A 24,189-nucleotide genomic window follows, 5' to 3' on the forward strand; every position below is an offset into this window, starting at 1 on the left:
CACCTACGATGACAATTTCAGACCCCTCCATGATTTCTAAGTGGGAGAACTTGCAAAATAGCAGGGTGTTCAAATACTTATTTTCCTCACTGTAGATATGTGTAGATTTTTGTAATATAATTTTGTGATAGAAATATCTATTTGTAATATGCTATGTATTGTTATTATTATTATTATTTTACTTTTATTTTAACAAACACAAAACAAAAGAATTGCACAAATTGCACAAAAAACACACAACAACGATACACAAAAAAAGTATACATGAAATGAAAACAACAAAGCATTGTACTGCAAAAAAAAAAGTGCAGCAGGACCAACAGAGAACAGGGGCCTGTTCCATAAAACAAGTTTACCAAATAAACTAGGCTTATTTCAGTTAGTCTGACTTATTTTGAACCAAATCAACTGACAATAAGTCAGACTAACTGAAATAAACCTGGCTTATATGGTAAACTTGTTTTATGAAACAGGCTCCAGGGAGGAAACAGAAGACAAATAAATACATCTGGAGACACTATGTCGTTCCAAACCTAAGAGTATCACAAACAGAGGCATTTATGCTGTCCAGAAATGGTGTCCAAATACGATTAAAAGTATCAGTTGTAGAGTGAATAAGACATGTTAGAAGTGGCTATGTATTATTTAACGTCTATATGTGTTTACATGTATAAAATATAGGAATATATAAAACAAAAACTCAATTGAATTTATTTTTTAAGTTAATAATTTCAGTAATATTTGCTGAAAATATGTGACGCACAGTTCATATTAATGACAGCTTTGAACGATATATTAGTCATTTCAATTGCCAGAGGCTTCAGCCACTCTGATGTAAGTCACTATAGCTGATTCACGCAAATGCAGTTAAATCAATTGATCTGACTCCGGGATTGCTGTAATAGGCCAGCACTGTGAACTCTCTCGAGTTCATACACGAATGTACATAGAAACGTTCCGTAAACTCCAATGATGGAATAGAGTCTAGTCTGTTCTAAACAGTTTCAGGATTAGTTTGTACTTCAGTACAGGGGCCTGTTTAATAAAACAAGTTTACCAAATACGCCAGGCTTACTTCAGTTAGTCTGACTTAATTTGAACCAAATCAACTGACAATAAGTCAGACTAACGGAAATAAGCCTGGCGTATTTGGTTTTATGAAACAGCCCCTAGGCCTATATAGTAAATAGAATTGCTTTATTTATTTATTTTTTTAAAACAGCTCTTGTAATGAATAAACTACAAATTTAAAAAGTGACATTTAAAACAACAACATCTCAGCAGGAGAAAACATCAACAAATAAATTAATAATTAAGTGATAACAAAAATGAGAGAGAAACAGAGAGAGAGAGAGAGAGAGGTCAATAAAATATCCTGCTGTCATGAAGACTGCTAAAGGGACCGAGAGTAGTTATTGTGGAGAAATGACATATGCTGCCAGTATATATGTGTGTGTGTGCGCGCGCGCGCGTGTGTGTGGGGCGTGTGAACGGTGCCGCTGACTGACTGGGGCTGCTGCCTCAAACACACAACACTGTCTTTCAGCCGTCGAAGAAGAGTTCCTGTACACGAAAACGGTAGGTTTTTCATGTCGTTTAAAACCATTCAGAAACTTTATGCCTCTCAGTGGCGGTTTCGTTAAAAGATAAAACTGAGGAACAGGTGTAACGTCTGTACGTCTTATGCAAGAGCGCAGGCTTATAAACTGTAGTTCAGTACCATTTCAAGTACGATTTTTAAATCATTGAAGTTTTTGTCATTCATGCATTGTTAGAAAAAAAAAAAAAAAACTTTATAAATGTATTGATTTATAGGCTAAATTTATTTGTAATTCTATGTCTTTTTTATGTTTTGCTTATAGCAAGTGAATTACCTTGAATATGTATTTCCTGCTGTAAACATCCTGTCTAAATTAAATAACACAAATTTCTCATGGATGTAAGTACATAAAGATAATCAAATATCCTGTGAATTCAACATCCAGATTAGATGCAAACAAAATAACAGTCTTATTGAGTTGCATACTGTGTTTAACAAAGTTTCTGTATGGAGATGTAGGGATGTGTATGAGGTTTGCTCAAAGCTCTTTTACTGTAAATACTGTGATTGTGCTCAAACATTTTTCTCTGTGGTGGGAGTGACCAGTGTCCATTGTGCATTTGTAACCCAGAGTGAATTACGAAACATCTTATTTCATTTTTCCGTCAATGAAGGGCAGCAAAGAATGACATCACCAGATAGTCCAGGAAAGAGCATACTGCACACTCACGGGGTGCTGGTGCCATCCGGTATTACTGTGCCTCTAAATTATTGATTAGGTCTAAATCACTGGAGCCAACAGATCTCTGGTAAAACGCACGCTCTTTTTCTCTCTCTTTTTATCTGAGATATGAAAATATGGACGATCATACTGTGTCTTGTGCCACTGTCTAAGCCCCTCATAATGAGATACATGACAGGTAGATGAAAGGCTTGGGTGGATCCCCTAACCTTTACCATCAAAGTTGTGTTCTGTAGGGGACAAATGCCAGCATCAAATCTGACAACAAAAGATCAGCACACACCCAGAAAAATATTATTTATCAAGAAATCTGTGCTGAGACAGGGACTAAAGGGCAATAGGTTCAATATTAAAATTAACACGCCATGTGAAATCACACACATATTTAATCCTCAAGCTCTGGTTGTCCTTGTGACCTTCTGGACGTATGGGTAAAAATGAATACAACCCAAATTCTGGAAATTTTGGGACATTTTTAAAATTTGAATAAAATGAAAACTAAAAGAATTTCAAATCACATGAGCCAATATTTTATTCCCAATTTTACACTTCTATCCACTAAATGAGCTCATTTCAAATTTGATGCCTGTTTCAGGTCTCAAAAAAGTTGAAGAGGCAACAAAGGGCTGAAAAAGCAAGAAATTTTGAAAAGATTCAGCTGGGAGAACATCTAGCAACTAATTAAGTTAATTGACATCAGGTCTGTAACATGATTAGCTATAAAAAGGGATGTCTTAGGGAGTTCCAACATTTCCGGAATTCGGGTTGTAAATAAAAAATGAAAAAGAACTCAAATGTTTTACTAAATTCACTTGACCTAATGAAAATGCAGAAGGCAAATATTACTGAATCTATTACTAAAGTAGATCACTTTTCAAAAATCAAGCGTAGCGTTAGTTCTGGCAGGTCATGTTAGTCAAGCTCGCATCAGCTGACTCTCAGCTGATCCCCATCTACCTATTGGAAGACGACACCTATCTAAGCATCCATATATAAGGTCCTTCAGTATTATCAGCAGTTTTCGCATTGCTCAATAGCTAATTAGCCTCCTCCATCCCCAACTCCTCCTCTGTCAGTCAGGATTCAGCCTTCTGATTCTCCTTTGAATCAGACTAATTCTAAAATGTACAAAAATTACTGAACTTTAACGATATCTGCAATACATGTTGTTGGTTCTGTTCTGTTTACCCTGGGGGTTATTGCTACTCTCCCTGCTCTCATCCATGCTAGGTTCTTGCCCAGAACAGAACCATACCGCCAATCCAAACTGTATGCTAATTGTCAATCATCATTGACGATAGTGGTCCTGACAGAAATGATTGTATTTTATTGCACTGATATAGACCTGTTGTTTTATGTATAGGGCATAAGTAATATAAGTAAGTTAAGCAATAATAAGTAAGTTGTAATTTTGTTTATAATCACTTATAAGATTTGGAAAAGTATCAGCCTGGTACGTCAATGTCAAATACATTTTTCAAGCCATTAAATTGGCATCAAAAGAAAAATAAAGGTTAAGACTTAAATATTAAATATTTGATCATTGTTAATCATGTTAGACTATAATCATTTTAATGATATTGTTTGATGTCATACCACAGCAAATTGAACTCGATCATCTTTTATTGTAGAATAAAAGTGCCAAAATGGGAAATGGATCGATGAAGCTGAACCCTCTTAAGCAGGTCAGCGGCTCTGCCAAATCCAAAAACAATGGAGAATCAAGCTCGGTTTCTCAAGTTCTCAGAGTTAGAGTGGAAGAATTGGAGAATCAACTAAAGAGGAAGGATGAAGACATGAATGCCAAAGAGCTTCAGATCAAACATTTAGAGGAGCAGCTGGCCCAGCAGAGACAGACCATCTCCGAGATCTCTGACACTTTGAGGAACAAGTGTCTACAGCTCAACAAGCTCCAGGATGCACTGAAGAATCAAGGGGAGTTATGTCTTCTGCCATCACCTATCAAAGAAAAGGTCAGTCATTGTCTCACTGGCCTGTTCAGAGATACCCTCAACAGAAGGAAAGGAGCAAAAGCTGGAGTTTCTGCAGAACCTTCATCTAGAACGTATGATTCCAGTGGTATACCAAAGTTCTACTTTGAGAGTGCACGAGTCTGGAAAGAACAAAGGTGAGAGAACTGAGTCATGTTCTGCTTTTGATCATAAAGGCAATTCCTTACTAAGTTTGATTGACAGTTGTGGTCATGGTAGTTGTTGGGTTGTGTATATTTAAGAAAAAGGAGAAGGAACAGAAGATAGCTGTGATATGATATTATATTAGATTAATGTCTGCAATATGTGATGCATTAATACTGAATAACTTTTTAGATACAGCATTGCAGGTTGTTTTGTATTTTGCTCGGCCAGAATTTGTTGCATTCATTGTTTTTAAAAGAATCGGTTGAATTAAATGTGTTTCTGGCCTAGCTGGCAGATTTGTGTGAATTAGGGATTGATTAACTATTGGCTAAAATCATGAGTAAATGTGCTTTATGTTTATGTAGGCTTCAAGTTACCTTAGAAGGTCATGTAATGTGTATGTGCTATATACTGTACGTGTGTGTATTTGAACAGGAATATTCATTATTGTATCAAGCATCCTCAAAGAGCTAAAATAGATGTGCCATTTTTTTTATGTTGGTAATTAGTCTGTGTTTTTCATATGCTAAGCTTATGGGAGACCATGTGCGTAGATGCTCATTATGTCAGGAGGCTTAAATTGGTCTAATCTGCCTGCAAAACACCATGCAGAGATTCATTATCTTGTCTCTATTCTGACACTGAAAATGAAACAACTGGTGCGCTTCATAGCGTGAACTGTTCAATTAATCTCTCTTGTTTGTTAGGATCTGACAATATTTGACAATTTGGAATCTGAGGGTGCAAAAAAAATCTAAATATTGAGAAAATCGCCTTTAAAGTTGTCCAAATGAAGTTCTTAGCAATGCATATTACTAATCTAAAATGAAGTTTTTATATATTTATGGTAAGAAATTTACAAAATATCTTCATGGAACATGATCTTTACTTAATATCCTAATGATTTTTGGAATAAAATAAAAATGCATAATTTTGACCCATACAATGTATTTTTGGCTATTGCTACAAATATACCCCAGCGACTTAAGACTGGTTTTGTGGTCCAGGGTCACATATGAATAACGAGAATAACAACATTACCGCTATCACAGTTTCCAGCAAAACAGTATTCTTTTGTACATTTCCTTTTACTTTGTTTATCTTCTAACAAATGTGTTTTTAACAGCGTAAAGAAGCTCCTCACAGATGCTTTGAATAAGAACCAGTATCTGAGAAGACTTGAAGTGCAACAGGTGAAAGACATGGTGGAATGCATGTATGAGAGGACGTACCATCAGGGAGAATACGTCATTAAACAAGGAGAGCTGGGAAACCACTTGTTTGTGCTTGCAGGTACAAACTATTCCATCATAATCACACTGGCTAAGTATTAATATTAAGATAATATGAGGAACCCTTTTAAGACAGTTATAGTCATTAGCTACCACCATTTAGTATGAATCACAACTGTTTTCTCTTTATGAATAGGACAAACCAAAGTCAATTAAGGTGCAAATTCACTCGGAATGCAAGAAAGAATTTGTTTAAGTACAGTTTTCTCTTACAGATGGCAAACTAGATGTCTATCAGCACAACAAACTGCTCACATCGATAGCAGTCTGGACCACATTTGGTGAATTAGCCATCTTGTACAATTGCACCAGGACTGCCTCAGTCAAAGGTGAAGTATTTCCTTTGTGCTCCATTCTATTTCTCTCAATGAGCTGTTTCTGACAAATATGTTATATAATTGGTTAACCGAGAATTCAGATTGTCCCTGTATGGCAGCTCTGTGGGTTTATTTCACGCTGTGACCATGGATTGGCCTCATGTAGCCACAGGCTATCAAATAAACACCAGTGAGAACTAAAACAACATTGTTTTGTCTTGTAGCCTTAATCTTATTGGTTTGTCAGTAATTTAGTTTGTTTGTTCGCGTGGCTGGATGTCAAATGCCTGTTCTTTTATTCCCACTCCTAAAAAAAACAGAGATGTGTGGTAAAACATGATTTTTACCAGTAATGTTAAATTATAAGTCATTATATTTCAGTGGCTAATTCTTAATGCGACCGTTAAGAGTCGTTGATATTCAAAATCTATTAGACTTTTTCTTCCTCTACGATAAAATGTAATCACTTCCTAATGGCCCTATTGGAAGCAGCTGTTGTTTCTTGGTTACTATACCACTAAAGTTTAAATGGATGCCACTCAGCGAGGAATGAGGAAGCTTCTTGTGTTTCCCTTACCTGCTGTTTTGTTATGATCGCAGCTGCCAGCAATGTGAAGACATGGGCCCTCGATCGAGAAGTCTTTCACAACATCATGCGGATGACTGCCGAGGCTCGACACGAGCAATACCGCAACTTCCTGAGGAGGTAATCCAAACTGCTCAGCCCTCCCGCTGTTTACTGTGGTGTCCTACCACATAATGTGTAGCCAAGCATTAGCTGGACCAGAAAACATTAAAGAATGTTTTTTGCATGAAACTTTGTGGAGATCAAACAAAGCTAGGATTTTTTTTTTTTGGTGGCATTAGCCATGCTACTGATAATGAAGGTCGGTTTGATGGCCTTCATGGTCTGGTTGAAGTGACCTCTGTGACCTTGCTTATGTAACTATCAGTTTAAATAGCAAACATGAAAGGAGGAAAATGCAATAATTCAATTTGAGGGCTCTTGAAGACATTCTAATAAGAAAAGATTGAGAGATATTATCTTATGTAATCTTATATAAGATTAAATAAACACAAATGTTCTCCATAACCATCCCTTCATTCCGAATCAAAGGGGAAGTCTTAAATTGCTTGAATTAGTTTAGTCATATAACAGTCAAAAATAGAAAAATAAATGAATAAACCAATGTATTTAAGACAGATGAACATTGGATTGAAATTTAATGCTGAGTTAAATGCATGAGACAAAACTGGCAAAAGTTATATTTAGAAAATCAAAAGATGCCTCATTGCTTGTCTCTTGCAACTCTCCTAACTTTTATCTTATTTTATTTTGTTTGATTTTTAGTGTTTCACTTCTTGCCAGTCTACCTGGGGACAAACTAACTAAGATTGTGGACTGCTTAGAGGTGGTAAGTAAAACTTTTTAACATTAATAGTAATAAAAAAGAAAAATAACCAGTCCTCTCAGATCCAATATATCCATCTGTAGTGAATACTTGTTTTCAAATGTCTATCCAAAGTGACAAAACAGTGTTGATATTCCATCTTTCTTCACTCTGGCCCAGTATATTGTTACCATACTTATTTGACTAAGGCTGAGCAAAGTGTTCACTCCAATTGAGGGGACGAGTGATTTGTTAAAGATGTTTGTAGACTTTGTTTGACTGATTTATTCCATTTCACCATGCGGGGCCAAAGTGAGTTTTTCTAAAAGAGTGTGGGCTTTGTCAACTCAATGTCAAATAAGCCTCCTCGTGTTCTTCCATGCTGAAAAAACATCAAGGACATTCTTCTCGATTGTCAGCCCCTAGGGTTGAATGGGAGAATGTCGTTATTCAATCACTCCGATGGAGTTGATTATATTCCCCTCTCTAGGGGTAAGGAAGCAATGTAACCCAATAGTGGCCCAGATGTTTTGGACTGAAACATGCAGATAATGTGGAACTCTATCATTAAACAGTGGGGAATGGAATGCAGACGGGATGCTAGAAGCAGACAAATGTTTTGAGACCCTCAGAGGAGTGTGGCATGCCTAGAGAGCTTCTCTAATGAAACAGCAGCGCTCTGTCAGAAAGACAGTTGGGGATGGAGATCACTTGAGAACATGGACTTAAAGAATGTCTCTGACGGACAGTGTTCTGGAATGGTTAAATGATTACGTTTGGAACTCAGGTTTCAATGTCATTTGAATCATTCAATTCCACCATTTTTGCAAATCACTTGAAAACATTCTTGGTCTCCTACTGAATTGGATGAATACCAGTTCATTGAACCAGTTATTGTTATTTATTATAATGAAGTTGAGCTGTTTTAATGGTTAGTGAAGTGTTACCTTAATGTCAACAATACAATTTCTAACTGCTTCTAATGTGAAAACACATTTTAGTAAATTTGACAAGTACGTAAGCAGTCAATGTAGGAGGCATATCTACTTATATCACTGTAGAAGCAGACATGGCGGCCTTCCTGTTGTCTCCCTGGGGGGATCTCTCCGGGAATATGACAGCACTGGCTTGATGGTAAAATCAATAGCTAAATGAGTTTTGTCTTGTGTTTCCTGATCAGGAGTATTATAATAAAGGAGACTACATCATCCGGGAGGGAGAAGAAGGAAACACCTTTTACATAATTGCCAACGGAAAGGTAATTTGCAATATATTATCATCAATTTGTTTTTTGCATTAGTGTGTTATACTTAACACTGAATTGTTTCTCATTCCATGGGGTTGCTTGAAATGAAATACGAACGTATTCAAGATGGAAGTTGATGTGCCTTTCCAGTATGTTCATTATTGATTTCCTCCTTCCCAGAAACTTTTAGTAGTAATATAGTGAAATGCCCTTTATCAAGCCCACTGAATACAACAGGTACATTTCTAAAGTATTTATTACTGCCCAGTATAGAGGTTATGCTATATACCACCAAAAAACAAAAAGTGATTAAACCCACTCGAGGCACCATTTTTCCACTCCACTAATCCTTCACTGCAGACGCTGATCTGGGTCTGTGGGAGGTCGAACACTTTCAGATAAATCAGTAATTCGAAACTGAAGGGGTTAAGAGACAGGACTCTCCACTGAGAAGCAACAGGAACTGGTTAGCATGAGCTAGTCAGGCTTGGATCCCCTGTTGATTTCTGCCTCGCTGTCGCTCAAAATGGGGGGGGGGGGATGTCTTACTCAGGGGAGAGAATTTCATTACCAGAAATGATGGTTCTCGTCAGCCCGTCGCCACCATGTCCGAGAGCGTGTTGGCAATTAGGCCATTAGTGCCAGCCACCAAAAACCGGCTATCAGGAAGGTCAAGAGGGTCACCGTGGTTTTCTGGATCATTTTACAGGATTGAGAATGAATCAGAATTTAGCGAACCAACTCTATTTCACACATGAAATCTATATAATTAAAAACAAATTTGGACCATAAATCCAAATTCAAAATACAGATCATAAGGCATACAGTTGTTGTCTTAATCTGATTTGATACGTAACCTCTGTCTTTCTGTGTTGCCCAGATTAAAGTCACACAGAGCACACAGGATCGTGAAGAGCCTCAGATCATCAACACCTTGGGGAAAGGGGATTATTTTGGAGAGAAGGCCCTCATCAGGTGCTGTCCTTCTTCAATCCCCAGCTCAATTTTCATTTCCCCACTTTAATCCTGTTTCAGTAACCTTTTGGTGTATGAGGACTTTCAGTATTACTGCAGTAACAGAGAGAAACTTTGTCTTGTCGACGTGTATTTGACTTAACAGAATATTATTACAATCAAATCCTCAGAAGTGTCATTTTAGGAGCCATTTTTAGCTCAGTTTATGTCTAATGCACGTAATGTGTTCAAACCACAGCGATGATGTCAGGTCTGCGAATATAATCGCAGATGAGGATGGTGTGGAATGCCTTGTCATTGATCGAGAGTAAGTTCCCATTTCAAGATCATCTTAGAGTTGCTTATGATTTTTTGTACTCGCTGACAGTAACAAGGGTCTTTTCTTAGAACTTTCACTCAGACTGTTGGGACTTTTGATGAGCTTAAAAAATACCTCCAGAACTATGTGGAGAATTTAGCACGGGATGATAAGAAGAGAAATGCTAAGTAAGTACTAGCTGTTTCTTTTAATTTAATCTTCATGACTTTTTGCCTCTTCATTGTGCTGTCAAACAGTGTTTTCAAGTGCGTATAGCCTAAACTAAAGGCTGAGATTTACCACCATTCTCCAATTGACATAATTGAAGAATATAACTCATATAATTAACAACATGTACGTATGCACAAATTGCAGATTTTAGTTTTTGGATTCAAGCATTTGAATCCCCAATTCACCTATTTATTCATGGGGTCCACTTCAAATGAGAACAATTTAATTATATGTGACCCTGGACCACAAAACCAGTCTTTAAGTGTAAATTTTTCGAAATTGAGATTTATACATCACCTGAAAGCTGAATAAATAAGCTTTGATGTATGGTTTGTTAGGATCGGATAATATTTGGCTGAGATACAACTATTTGAAAATCTGGAATCTGAGGGTGCGAAAAAATCGAAATATTGAGAAAATAGCCTTTAAAGTTGTCCAAATGAAGTTCTTAGCAATGCATATTACTAATCGAAAATTAAGTTTTGATACATTTACGGTAAGAAATTGACAAAATATCTTCATGGAACATGATCTTTACTTAATGTCCTAATGATTTTTGGCATAAAAGAAAAATTGATCATTTTGACCCATAAAATGTATTTTTGGCTATTGCTACAAATATACCCCAGCGACTTAAGACTGGTTTTGTGGTCCAGGGTCACATATTCAATTATATTCTTTCAGGAGGTCAGGAAGCTGCACTCCTCCACCACACCAGTGTCACATGATATGATTGAGCTAAAAGAGAGAGAGAGCAACTTTGCATCCACTATACCCTTCAGTTGCCTCCAGGTTATTGCCACGCTGGGAGTTGGAGGCTTTGGCAGAGTTGAACTGGTTAGAAGCTTGTTGACAATAATCACACTTCCTCTTCATCATTTAAAACATTCCAACAAAACCCATTTCCACAAAGTGAGGGAATAATATGAGCAATAATGACACCAGTTTTGCTCTAGGTGAAAGTGAAGAATGAGAATGTGACGTTTGCTCTGAAATGCATCAAGAAACGACACATCGTGGATAACAGACAGGAAGAACACATTTACTCCGAGAGGAGGATCTTGCTTGAGACAAACTCTCCTTTCATTGTGAAGTATGTTCATCTAGTTTTAGTAATGCCTGTTTAGTCTTGTGAGTTTTAGTAAATACTGGAACATCTTAAAAATAATGTGATAATTAAATGTCACTGTTGCCTTTGAAAGAGACACCCATGAATCCCTGTTGTGTTCACATGATCAAATTAAGGGAGAAGGATCGTAACCAAATAAAAGAGAAAAGCCAGTGGCAGTGAATGTTTTGATCTAATCTATACATTTTTCACTTAGAATGTACTGCACTTTCAAAGACAACAAGTATGTGTACATGCTGTTGGAGGCATGTTTGGGTGGAGAGATCTGGAGTCTTCTTAGAGACAGGTTAGCTCCAATTCATGTGGTCAGTGTCCAGTGGTTTAATGCATACGCTAAACATGCCTCTGTTTTAATACAGAGGCAGTTTTGATGAATACACTGCCAAGTTCTGTGTGGGCTGCGTAACAGAGGCCTTTGACTACCTCCACAACAATGGGATCATATACAGAGATCTGAAGCCTGAGAATCTCATGCTGGACACAGATGGATACGTCAAGCTGGTAAGCTCCTCTGCTAAGTCAGCAAACCTCACTCAGTAAACTCAGTGCAGCCATATCGATTCCAAGGATCTTTTCTCAGGTGGATTTTGGCTTTGCTAAGAAGCTCAAGTGTGGCCAGAGGACCTGGACGTTCTGTGGGACTCCAGAGTATGTTGCACCTGAGATCATTCTCAATAAAGGTCACGGTCTCAGTGTGGACTTCTGGTCTCTTGGAATCCTGATCTTTGAACTTCTCACAGGAAGGTTTGCGTCATCTTAAGTTTCCATGTTCTTGTCATAAACCCTGTGTTGTGGAAGACATTTCTTAATACATATGCATGTGGAAGACTTGTTCTGAGTATTGAAACATATTTGGTCTGATTGTTCCTGAAGCCCCCCCTTTACTGGCTCAGATCAGATGATTATATACACATTCATTCTGAAAGGAATTGAGAAGATGGACTTCCCTAAAAAGATCACCAAGAGGCCCGGTGACCTTATTCGAAAGCTGTGCAGGTATGATCACGCATGGATCATTTTTAATGTCTTTTACATGTTTACTGAACCTGTTCAGGTCCCACTGCTATGAATCATAATATGATTTTGCTGTCCTCTTTTTTTTTTTCATGAAGACAAAACCCTTCAGAGCGACTGGGGAATTTGAAGAATGGAATAACTGATATTAAAAAACACAGGTGAGAGTACAACAGTCACATTCTGGTGCTGTTTGACTAAAGAATGTCCTCAAAAGTGATTTGAAATACTCATCTCGTACTTATGAACACAATATTAGTCAGAGCATTTGAAAAATCACAGTATGCTTGATTTTTCACAATGATGGCAGCTCAAATAACCCAAGATCTCTTGATTTATTGTTCCACCAAGTCATCTTAGGAAATCATGTTAGGAAACGTTACACTTGGATTTAACATTCTGAAAGCTTGGCATCAGTAAACACTAATTTTGAAATCTGTGTCATTGTCACCTACAGTACGTAAATTGGTGATTTAATTCATGATGTTGTTTTTTGGTGTTTAGATGGTTCACAGGATTTAGCTGGAGTGGTCTGAAATCCAGAAGTCTGATATCACCACTTAAAAGAGAGGTAAAACACACCTACATTACCTGGACAGAGTTTATGTTATTGTGTCATAAAATAACATGTATAATACCAAATATAATTTACACTCACCGAGGCTGCAATTACTTAACATTGTGAAATTATTACAATTTAAAATAATTTTAAAATGTAATTTATTCTTGTGATGGCCAAACTGAATTTTCAGCAGCCATTACAGCCTTCAGCGTCACTTGATCCTTCAGAAATCATTCTAATATGCTGATTTGCTCAAAAAACATATTATTGTCGAACAGAGTTGTAATGCTTAATGTTTCTGTGGAAACTTTTGGAACACTTTTTCAGGATCCTTTAATGAATAGAAGGTTTTTTTTTTTTTTTTGGTGCATTTATATACTTTTTAAAGTCTTACTTTTCACTTTTGGTCAGTTTAATACATCTTTGCTGAAAATTATTATTTTTTTTAAATAGTTAACTGACACTTTTAAACAGTAATGTATCAGAATTTTATCTTTTTCTCCAGGTCAAGGGACCCACTGACCACAGTTACTTTGACAGTTATCCTCCTGAAGAAGAAATCCCTCCAGATGAAATGTCGGGTTGGGACACAGACTTCTAACTGACCCCTCAGTGCACCCATGTGTTCAAACAGTGTGAGTTAAACAAAACTCTTCTCCAACATGCCAGCCTTTCTTCCAAGGAACCTCAGACCATTAAGCCAACAGAAGCAGTGTATGTGCCGCAACAATGGACTCCTTGACCCGAGGTTGCTGTTAGTGCTGTGGGAGGCACAGCAGAGGAGGACAGACATAAGAAGGGAATTGTTTCACCGTGTTCAGATGTACTCATACATTGTGATGATAAACATTGCTGTATTTGACCGAAACTGTACCACTGAGATGTCAGCGCAGGATCAGTCTGTGAGAATGATGTAGCCAGGGCATCACAGAAGATGGTGTGAAACCATTGGTAATATTTACCTTTAGAAGTGCAGAAGGGTTAGTGGTTTGGCAGGAAGGTGAGATGTTCCTTGTTTTAGAAGCGCTGTTGATGTCATGTATTTGAGCTCCTGAAGGTAATAACCACCTGTGACTGTGAATGCCATGATGAAGTTTCAAAGGTTAACCTCAGCGGGTGACTGCCTGGCACTTCACTTTGTGCAATTCAAGCAGGGATATGTGAAAAGTAGCATTTTTAGTGACTTTTCCTAGAGCTCATGTACTTCAGGTGACTGTAACCTCTGCACCTGAGCCAAATATGTTTGTGTTGCTTGCTTATTTTATCCTTGTGAATAGGAAAAACGTGTGAGAATTTAGATTTTGTTTAGTCATTCTACAAGCTGTTTTACAGTAATTGTATATATAAATGTTAGCTGAAATGTACAATTTTGTTCCCAGTACATTTCAAGTTCAGGCGTCAGTGCACACTAGTGATTTGTAAATGAGAATATCTATTAAATAATGGAGTTTGATGTTTGTGTGGTAACTTTCCAGACCTTATTGACCCATTAAGCCATTTACATAATGTTCCATGATGCAACAGTCTCAACATATTTTTGATTGCATAACAATGCAATCAATTTTCAGTAAAGTTCTGCTGGCCAGAGGGCTGAGTCTTTCAATACATGACAGATAAACACGTGGCTACATAATTCTTAAAACTTTATTGAGTTTTCTTTGAATGGTCTGTCTTCTTCTTTCAACTATAAGGAGATGTGTTACAAAAATAAGCATTCTCACTCGTTCGAGTCGTGATTGCTTCCTTTTGCACCCCTGTCTGACCTTTGTGCAGCGAAGCTCAATGAATATTTAAAGAAGCCCCTCTGTGCTTCACAAAATTAAGATACAGAAGGCATCATACAGAAAATAAATAAATGCTTTTAAAGGTCATTTCCATATACAAATATAATTTCTTATGAAGCTTATAATACAAAGCACATCCTTTCACCTACATCATAACATTTACAAAACGCACAGTGTGGTGGAAGCCTTCCAAAAAATATATTACACAAATGCTAAAGGAGTGCTTTACATAGTGTTTCTTGACGTATGTGTTATATATTAAGATAATAGCCCACTTTTACATATATGTGTACATTTCTCTGTTGTCTGTAGGTTGAATTTACATCAACAAAAAACTCCAACTTGAATGCAAGCTGTTTATGAACATGCAGCTTATGATACGTCATTGCTTTAGTTCTATGCTAATTTCAAAGTAAAAACAGAACAAAATGCATACAGATGTCATTATTGGAACAAATGATCACATTTTATCCAAATAAACCGGTAGACTAAAAATATTCTGCCAAAATAAAACATTACATAAGTTACACTCATCTTTGTGAAATATAAATATTCTAGTAGAATATTTTTTACGTATGATGAATCTTTTTAATGTGGTAAGGCACTTTATATAGGCGTTGTTATGTTAAAGAGACAAAGGCTTAATATAATCTACATACAATTTTCTTAACCATCTTCCTGAACGTATCATCTGAAACATTTCTCATTTTGAAATCTATTTGCAGTTTTCAGAGGAACAGCAGAAAAGTTTTTCATGTGAGCAAAACCGAAACAGAATGCGTGCATATACATTATGAATTTGGCTAAATGTGAGGATTCAACTTGTATTAGTAGGTCAGATGGAAACATGATTGAACATATTTACAATTGCAAGTAAAAAAAAGCCTGACTAAACAAAATTATGTTTACAAAATGGGATGCAACACTATTACATGTAAGCTCGTAACAATAAACATTTTTGGAGAAAATAAATATATATATTTTCTGAAGAGTAAAGACATTCAATAAAGAATCACCCAGAAATTAAACACTGTTTTAAGCTTAATGTGGAAAACTGAATATGTAACTTATATAAGTAATCATTTTAATATAAATCTTTTTTTTTTTTTTTTGACAACATAAGAGATTTCTTTTCTTTTTTCCAAAAGTCCTCTTTTCAGCACATTTGGGCTCTGGAGTAAAGTCTACCTCGGTATAGCAGCCATAGAATATGAACAATGAGAGTCAATCAATGCCTCTGTAGCAAAAATATAACTATAATAATGACAGATTATACAAACTGTACAGAAACATGATGGATGACAGCAAATGTTTGTCCCCTGTATGCTTAACTGCTGAGGTTATAGAAACATGAGAACTTCCTGGTCAAACGCAGACAAGACAGTCTCTTCATATGCTCATATCTCTAGTGATGCATGAAGCCTCCTGCTAACAGTAATGAATTCCTTCTGGAAAAGCACTTTGCTCTTCACAATCCTTAAAGCTGGAGATAGTTCTTCAAGGGTTATGAATCTTCAGTCTTTCTTCCAGTGCAAAAATTGGGAATCAGTTTAAGGGAGGGAGGCTGGTGAAAGAGACCAAAGCGTTTACCGACAGGCACAGGAGTCCACTGTCATATTGGGGTAGACCTTGAGGACCACGTTCTTGTCTTCATCAAAGAAGAGGATGCTGAGGGAAGACATCTTCTCCGGTACACAGCAGGGCTCTGGGATGCCTGGGACCACCCCCACCGCCCGCACTATGCTCTGAATGGTGGCGTGGTTTGAAGGTTTCAAAGACTGGAGGAGGTCAAAAGTGCAAAAGGTTAGACATTTTTCAGAACCTATTACTGGGTTTAAGACAGCACAGTTGGTTTTTGGATAAACCGGTCAAAAGCACTGGGTGTCCCTACAGGACCAAAGGGTGAAAAAGAAGTAAAACATTATGGATTCATGCAATTCCAGCCATCCTCCAATGTCTGTGAAAAGAAACTTGCTCAGAATCATTTGAAGAGCAAAGCAAGCCTGTTAAAAAATAGGTAAATGTAATAAAGATTAAATAAAATAAAATGCAAATAGCAGAAAAACACAATCTTAAAACTTAATGAAAATGAGAAATGTTGGTGCTTTTGCAACTAACTGAAAATAAGTACTAAACTCACTAAAACTATAAATACATTTTTAAATAAAATGAATGAAAATGAAAAATAAGATAAATAAACTGTATATTAAAAAAACAAACAAACAAAAAAGCTAAAAGTGAATTTAGCAATTATAATGTTCATTATGATAAATGGATAATTGTTTTGAGATTTGCTAAAGATGACATTTAACAGTCGTATTATATTATTAGGGTTTTTAAATATTAACTTTAAGTGACGGTTAGGCAATGTTAATCAGAAAAAAATGGGCATGCACTATTAAACATCCACTGACACTGATAATTCAAACTTTAATATCTAATTTATCTGATATGGTACTGATACATTGTGCATCCCTAATTTGCTAAAAAAAGATCAAATTTCTTATCTTTTCTTTAGCCACATACATTTTAGAATATGAAACAAAAGAATCTTGGTTTTGTATAATCAACTTAACTACATAAACATAAAGTTCAGTAAACTGCCGCATTACTGAAGTAAATTAGACTTCATGTTTCTTTAAAACCATTGGTAGCAACATCTCAAAGTAGCAATGGGCAGGTTTTATGAAGAAGAATGACAAATGGTGTGATAATGGAAGCTTAATGAACTGTGTTGAGCTGAGTGATTTACAGCTGTTCTCCTGACTGCCACTAGGTGGTGCTTATAAATCACTTCTCTTCATGTTTGTCTCTGTCCTTTTCCCAGCTGCTTTGCTTATTCACTTCTCAAGTAGATTGTATCACAACAAATAAGAGTTGCGCTAGTCAACTAAACGGGTGCGTCTTTTAAAAACTCATTTTGACACATTAAAAATAAAACAGTCCAGCTAACTTTCCGCAAAAATGTGTGGAACCATGAATAAACGACGTACCTTTGGCATGGGGAACTGACATGACCCCGAGCAGTAGTACGCATCAAAAGATTTGGGGGAGATAATCCACTCGCTCCAGCCGATATCTGCAAAGTCAACCTTTAAATATCTGCGAGCACAGTTCTTCGGCTCGTTCCACTGCTTCTTACGTGCTTTCTTAATGGTCTGCTCATCAAACTGCAGGAGAGGGTTCTTGAGCCGTGGATTCTTGCGAGGCTTCTTGCGAGGGCGCTTGACTGGTTTACTCTCCACTGGATCATAAGGGCTGGTCTCATCCCATGTAGGTATCTCATAAGGGTACTCTGGACCTGGAAGCTCATTGTTCTGTAGCGGCAGCAGGATGTTGGCGGACCGCTTGGTCCGATGTTGTGAGGAGGCACTGCGATTATGTATTTCGAGCATGTGAAGATTAGGCACCAGTCTGCTTTTGTGTCTCTGCAGGGTGGACACGACACTCTCAGGCTCTGATATAGCCGAGTCATTTGCGTAGACCAGAATGTAAGGAGACCTATCTGACAAGAGTTTCTTCCAAGGATGATGTCCTTTTGAGTCAATGTTAATGCCTATGAGAAGCTGGTCGTGTTGCTTGGCTTGGTTGACTACACGAGTAATGTCTTTCCACTGCCATGATATGAAGTCCCGGTACATTGTGGAGATGTTAATGGAGAAATGGCCGACTGTTCTGGTGGTGTTATCCACAAAGCTGAAGCTCCAGACATCAAGGTGAATATGACCTCGTCTCCTGAGGTTATGGTGAGCGCAGCTCTTGTGCCTTGTGCATCTGTGGCTGCTGTTCTGCAGGTCGCCAATGTAGTAGTGCAGCGTTGCTGAGAGAACGTCCTCAGACTTGGTGAGGGAAGTGAGGTTGAAGATCTGTAACTGCTTATTATTGATGGTCCCTAATAATAAAAAACAAGCAAACAATAATAAAAAAAAAGCATTGTATTACTATCACTCTTCATCTGAAACTCATATTTCAGAAGACAAACTTTGTCTACGGATTTGTCATTGATACATGACCGCTGAGTTTTAATAAAGATGAGTGACAAGCGTAATGAGACCAGAACTGAACACTAGGGGGCGGTATGAGTGCAGAACTGTGCTGCCATGTCCAGTAGTCACTAGTCACAAGAAACTGTGGGCTTGTTTTTCCTCAGTCTCTCATAAATGTGGAAATTCGCGTGTTGCGCTTTTGGGTAGATTTTTTCTAACTATGTACGAACAAGTTGCACTCGACATAATGTCATTAATAATCCTTCACCATCATAGTGATCCGTAAATGTGCACGAAAAAGATTTATTCCGTGTTTGTGGTGTGGAAAGCCGCTTGATTGGTTCTGACCATCTGACCATCAGATACGAGCGCACTTCTCAGCACGAGCGAAAAGTTTTAAAAGTAATGTATATAAAGTATATTATAAGTACATTTTATTTAAAAAAAAAAAAAAAAACAGAGCAGTATCGAAATCGTTGAATCCACTTGCAAAACATGAAGACTCGTTTTACAATAATTTTACAATCAACGAGCAACACCTCCGATGTAGAGTTGGCTCATTACATTTATCTACATCTAATAACATCCGTTTTAAAGCCTTAAAACATCTAAAAAGATTTATGAAACGCTATAGGATGAGCTAGTCCCCTCTAGCTGCTGTCTCACGCGAATCAAAATCAACAGGTGTAATTACACCAACTGCAAAAAGCTGTTATTATTTATATATAGGCTACAGGAAAAGTTATGGACTGACAGCCTCAGTCATTTTCATATATGGAAAAAGATGCATTTTAATGTGAATGTAAACATGCTGTCACGCATAACGCATTTTTTGGCGTTTGATGGGAAAAAGTCCGTTTTGATCAAATCAATAAGGTGAATAAATGATGAGAGATTATCTTTTTTTCTTTTTTTTTGGTGAACTTTCCCTTTAAGAGATCAAGCTCAAAATGAACAAACACACCAACACTTTATCTAAAGTAGGCTAAGAGAAAAAGTGAGGTGGTATTAACGACTCCGTTACTTCATTTAGTCATTTACTATGAAATGAATTTTACACCTACCCAAATGCCCTTTGAAGCTGCGGACAGTGTTCCCATCTTTGAGAGGGAATCCCGCTCTGGTGTATTTGGCGTAGAGCATCTGCATGTGTTCTGACAGGGTGTCCTGCTCGCTTTTCTTTGCATGTTGCTTATCTTGCGCCTCCACTTTTTGTCCAAATTGCACGTCTTTTGAGAAACCCATGAAGGGTGGTTTAAGCACAGCACAGTATCCACAGCACAGATAACCCCATCCCAACAGCAGGACAAACAGTCGTTGACAGCGATCCATGCTGGACTGTACAGGACTGTTGTAGCTGATCTAGGTGTAATATATCAGTGCTGAATGCGTTTCCAAACTCTTGTCACTTGAGAGGCAGAGCATCACATGAACCCCCAAAATAAGGCAAAGACAGCGAGAAAAAGAAGGGGGAAATTTAAACAAGATGTCACTTTGGTGTACTCAAAATAGTCCAAATGCAAGTTTCCAAAGATCGACGTTCCTGCAGCAGATATCACAGTCCCTGTGCAAAATGTGCGAGGATGTCCGTGTGAGTTTGATCTGCTGTAGTCCTGATGGTCAGGCTTGGTCCTCGGTTTTGTGTCTGAGCGTTGGTGTTCTCAGCCAATCGCGCCTCTTCCCTGCGTTCATTGAAGGTAAAGCTTGTTGCGCTAGTAATATATAGGGCTTATGGGAGCAGTGAAACAGTGTTGGGAAGTCCGATTGATTTCCGCGAATCGGTTCTTTTGAACGGTTCGTTTCAAAGAACCGGTTCACTAAACAGACTGTGCTGTTACGTCATCACGCGTTCTCTTAACATCCCTTTATTGTAAGCATTGCTCACATTGTTGAAGCTTTTCCACTTGGAAACTACATGCAATTTGCATTTACACTAAACCCTACTAAAGTTCATTCACATCACTTGGTTAAAATAGTTTGTGTGTTGTTTCAAATGCCTATTAATAAAACTGTCATACAATCAATTCTAAACTTCTGTAGGCTACAGAATCTTTTAATTTTGATATTTAGATAATGAAGCAGTCGTACCATTTGGTCAATACAAGGTTCTCGGTTCAATGATTCGGTTGTCAACTGAGAGTCGGACTTGTTCGAAAGATCCACTTTGACCGACTCGGTTAGGGAACCGTTCTTATTCATTCAGTCCGATTCAAGAACGAATCGTTTAGACATTTTTTGTGAACCTTATGAAGTGATTTACTGAAAAGATTCGATTCGTTTAATATTTGCAGATAGCTGGGAACTCTTCTTTACAAAGAATGCGTGAGGAAATTTACGGAACAAAAAGAAAAATAATAGAGAAGTAGGCTAACTATTTTTTGCGATAGGCTAGGCCTATACCAAACTGAAAATAGACGTGGAAACGTCTTAGGGCACGTTTAGGGCATCAAAACAAACGTTTACGTCTTCGTCGTACACTATGCACGCTCTCAGCTGTCTCTTTATGAGTCATGTGGATCTGTGTTGTAATGCTCGATAGAGAGATCCGTGAAACGTCTCTCAGCAAAGCTGTGTGTCTGGGCTGTCGCGCTGAATGACAAGGCTTATGGGGAGCATTAAAGGCTCTCTGTCCCATTTAGTTGAGCTCAATGGCGATGAGCAGACACATCCTGCACAGCGGAGTCTGATCCGGATGCTGCACCGCGTCCCCTCCGCACACTAGTGCACGGCTTCAATATCCTCTGTCACGGTCTCGCTTTCAGGATCATTGAGGAGGAAGCGATTGACTCCCACCCCAGACATCTGATGCCAGTGGACATATTTTCAAGACATGGTTTTGTCAGATCTGTACCCGAGGTGCAATTGCTGTAGTGAGAAAATATGTGGCCTGCCTCAGTAACCTATATTTATCATGTTTTATTTCCCACCAAACTCTCGACGTCCACTTTAGGATAAGAACCCAGATTTTCACAAGCACATCTGCTATGTTGATTTGTAGGTGTTTGAATGAGCTGTGCCGTTGTGAGGGACTGGAGTGGGCAGTTTCATCACACTGCCACTCCACCACATGAATGAGGACTGTGGCCTGTTAAGTTAAACAGTTATGAATGTGGGTGAATCACCACCCACTTCTTGAGCCTTCATCCTGGTGATTAAACAGAAACTTTGTGTAGCTATATACACTTTTTCTTCCTGCAGATTGATTGTGATCTAATATTTTGTTTTACAGGTATTTGGGAGACTGAGTGTGTTATTAGTATAATCCTATAATCCTGTATCATTATTTTATTTATTTAAAAAAAAAAACTCCCCACACAGCAAAATTAATTAGTTATTAATAAAGACACTAACAATATATTATTAGAAATATATAGCTACACTAATATACTAAGGTTTAAGGTCAGTAAGGTTTTTTTTCTCTTTCTTTTAAGTAAGAGTGCACTAAATTGAAAGTCACAGTAAAGACAGAATGTTACAAAAAATTTCTATTCAAATAAGTTCTGTTGTTTTTTACTTTTTTCATAAAACAAAACAAAACACTGTCAACTGTGAAAATAATACCAGAGCAGCGAATCACTATATTAGAATGAGTTCTGAAAGATCACGTGACATTAAAGATTGGAGTAATGGCCTCTGAAAATTTAGCTTTGCCATCACAGGAATAAATCACATTATAAAATATATTTTAAAATGTAATATTTCACAGTGTTACTGTTTTTTACTGTATTTTGTTTAAATAAATTGGACAGCATTAGAGACTTTTTTCAAAAACTTAAAAAAAAAATCTTACTGGCCCCAAACTTTTGAATGGTAATGTATTACTAACACAAAAAACAAACCAAGAAATCTAAGCAGTAAATTTGTATGGATTCAGTTACTGTTTGTTTCATTGACAGTCTGTTTGCATATGCAGTCTAGCGTGGATTAAAGCTGTCCTTACCATTTGCTTAACTTTTGTGTGATGTTTCTATCTGTTAATTAGCCTTTTATCCAGAATTTGGCCAAAAACTAGAGTAAACTGGAACCATTCAAGTCCCACGATGGCACCAGCAAATACCACGAGCCACCACCATAGCGATATCTTGCTGACTCTTTTTTTGTAAACTCGCAAAGACAAAATTATTGACTGATGGATATCTAATTCCGGAACTCCCTGCAGTATCTCATGATCTGAAATCATGTGGAATGGGTGTTGTTGTCCATTTCATGGAGTGTTTGGCAGCTTTTAGACAAAATGAAGCTACAAGCACTCATGCGGGGACATGAAAGAACAGCCAAGTTTCTAAAGGGCTTTATTTTTGATTTGTTCAGACAAACAGAGGAGTTGTTTTAGATAAGAGTACAATACAAAGCTCAGGTTTCCAAGTAAGTGACTGCATCATCACACAATTTCTGAGTCATGTCACTAAGTGCCTCAAATGTGTGATTGTAGACGATAAATATTTTAAAATGGCCACAGTGAATAATAAAAATAACAAGACAAAAGAGATCAGTATTTTTTATTCAGACACTGTTAAATGACTACTGGCCTTAAAGATCAAAATGCACAGCTATGCCATTCTACGCATCCAGATGTTGTGCACAATATGAAGTCAGAAATATATAAGATTAAAACTGCTTTAGTGTAGATGAAATTAGAGGCTCCAAGTGCTTTTTAATACATTTAATTGGAGAGTGGTGCACAGGAACTGGTTGCGGGTTTTCTGGTGACGTGGTCATAAATGACAACATGCACATATAGGTCACATTGGACAGGAGTTCGGATGGAGCTATCGCCAGGTGTTGCCTGTTGGGTTAGAAAAATAATAATTAGGATTAAGCTGATTGAAGTGTTTAAAAATGTGAACAGTTTTATTTATTGGATAGTTTTTGGTATGTCAGATCAAATTTATTGCAATAGAAAGTACTTCATAACTGTTTTTTCCCCCATAATGGATGAAAACTACTTTGCTAAAGTCTAAATCTGTTCCATACAAGTTCTACTTAGAGGAGACAAACATTATTTACTGCACATTGTCAACTCTACTGATCTTATACAGACATTGTGTTACTTATTTAATTGTAATCAATGAATATATTCAATAATGTAGTTAAATTTCGATTTTGAATACAATTTAAATTTCTATTTATATTACTAAAGGAAAGGAAAAATACATGTCTTGCAGTATAAATGTGATTTGATGTTTAAACATCAGTCTGGGTGTGACTTTAAAATATGGACTCCATAGGGTGCCTCCACCAAGAATAAATAAGAACTTAAGCCAGCTGGGATCTGTTATTAAAGGGTAACTGTCAGAAGATTTAGGTTTACATTCATCCTATGTATTTACTGTACATTTTGTCAGGGCCAACATGCACATTTTGTTTAGAGCAAGGATAAATGCAAACATATGCTGAACATTCCCAAAAAATGAAATAAAGCAAACCAAAAGCATTAGCTGTTGATTTATAAGGACTGGTTATCAAACTAAACCCCCAACTGCTACTCTGGAGGGATAACCAACATATTTTCATCAAACGCGAGCATAGAATTTGGGTTTATAA

The 24,189-nt window shown here is 37.2% G+C and overlaps 3 protein-coding genes across 4 annotated transcripts in view; 1 reads left to right on the forward strand and 2 right to left on the reverse strand.

The window, feature by feature from the left end:
* The first annotated feature begins 1,481 nt into the window (after nucleotides 1–1,481).
* Nucleotides 1,482–14,416, forward strand: prkg2 (protein kinase cGMP-dependent 2). The gene is given in 20 exon segments (XM_058774679.1): nucleotides 1,482–1,578; nucleotides 3,914–4,410; nucleotides 5,547–5,713; nucleotides 5,928–6,041; nucleotides 6,630–6,735; nucleotides 7,381–7,444; nucleotides 8,601–8,678; nucleotides 9,547–9,641; nucleotides 9,880–9,948; nucleotides 10,029–10,127; nucleotides 10,855–10,877; nucleotides 10,880–11,007; nucleotides 11,127–11,263; nucleotides 11,496–11,585; nucleotides 11,659–11,800; nucleotides 11,880–12,043; nucleotides 12,173–12,295; nucleotides 12,412–12,474; nucleotides 12,818–12,884; nucleotides 13,381–14,416. Coding segments are annotated over 19 exon segments (2,307 nt in total). The 5' UTR covers nucleotides 1,482–1,578; nucleotides 3,914–3,928; the 3' UTR covers nucleotides 13,477–14,416.
* A 105-nt stretch (nucleotides 14,417–14,521) lies between these two features.
* Nucleotides 14,522–20,414, reverse strand: bmp3 (bone morphogenetic protein 3). Its single transcript, XM_058774684.1, has 3 exons — nucleotides 19,710–20,414; nucleotides 17,653–18,551; nucleotides 14,522–16,437 (listed from the first exon to the last, which is right to left on the reverse strand). Exons 1-3 carry the CDS (start codon nucleotides 19,975–19,977, stop codon nucleotides 16,246–16,248), a joined length of 1,359 nt encoding a protein of 452 aa, XP_058630667.1. The 5' UTR covers nucleotides 19,978–20,414; the 3' UTR covers nucleotides 14,522–16,245.
* Nucleotides 20,415–22,938: 2,524 nt separating this feature from the next.
* The window catches only part of cfap299 (cilia and flagella associated protein 299), a 59,245-nt gene continuing 57,994 nt past the window's right edge, over nucleotides 22,939–24,189 (reverse strand). For both annotated transcript variants that reach the window (XM_058774685.1, XM_058774686.1), the window contains one exon: nucleotides 22,939–23,431. In XM_058774685.1, the coding sequence (XP_058630668.1) occupies nucleotides 23,309–23,431 (123 nt within the window). In that variant the 3' untranslated portion in view covers nucleotides 22,939–23,308. The remainder of the gene's footprint in view (nucleotides 23,432–24,189) is intronic.

The sequence above is a fragment of the Onychostoma macrolepis genome, chromosome 05, assembly GCF_012432095.1.
Source record: "Onychostoma macrolepis isolate SWU-2019 chromosome 05, ASM1243209v1, whole genome shotgun sequence".
Taxonomy (NCBI): Eukaryota; Metazoa; Chordata; class Actinopteri; order Cypriniformes; family Cyprinidae; genus Onychostoma; species Onychostoma macrolepis.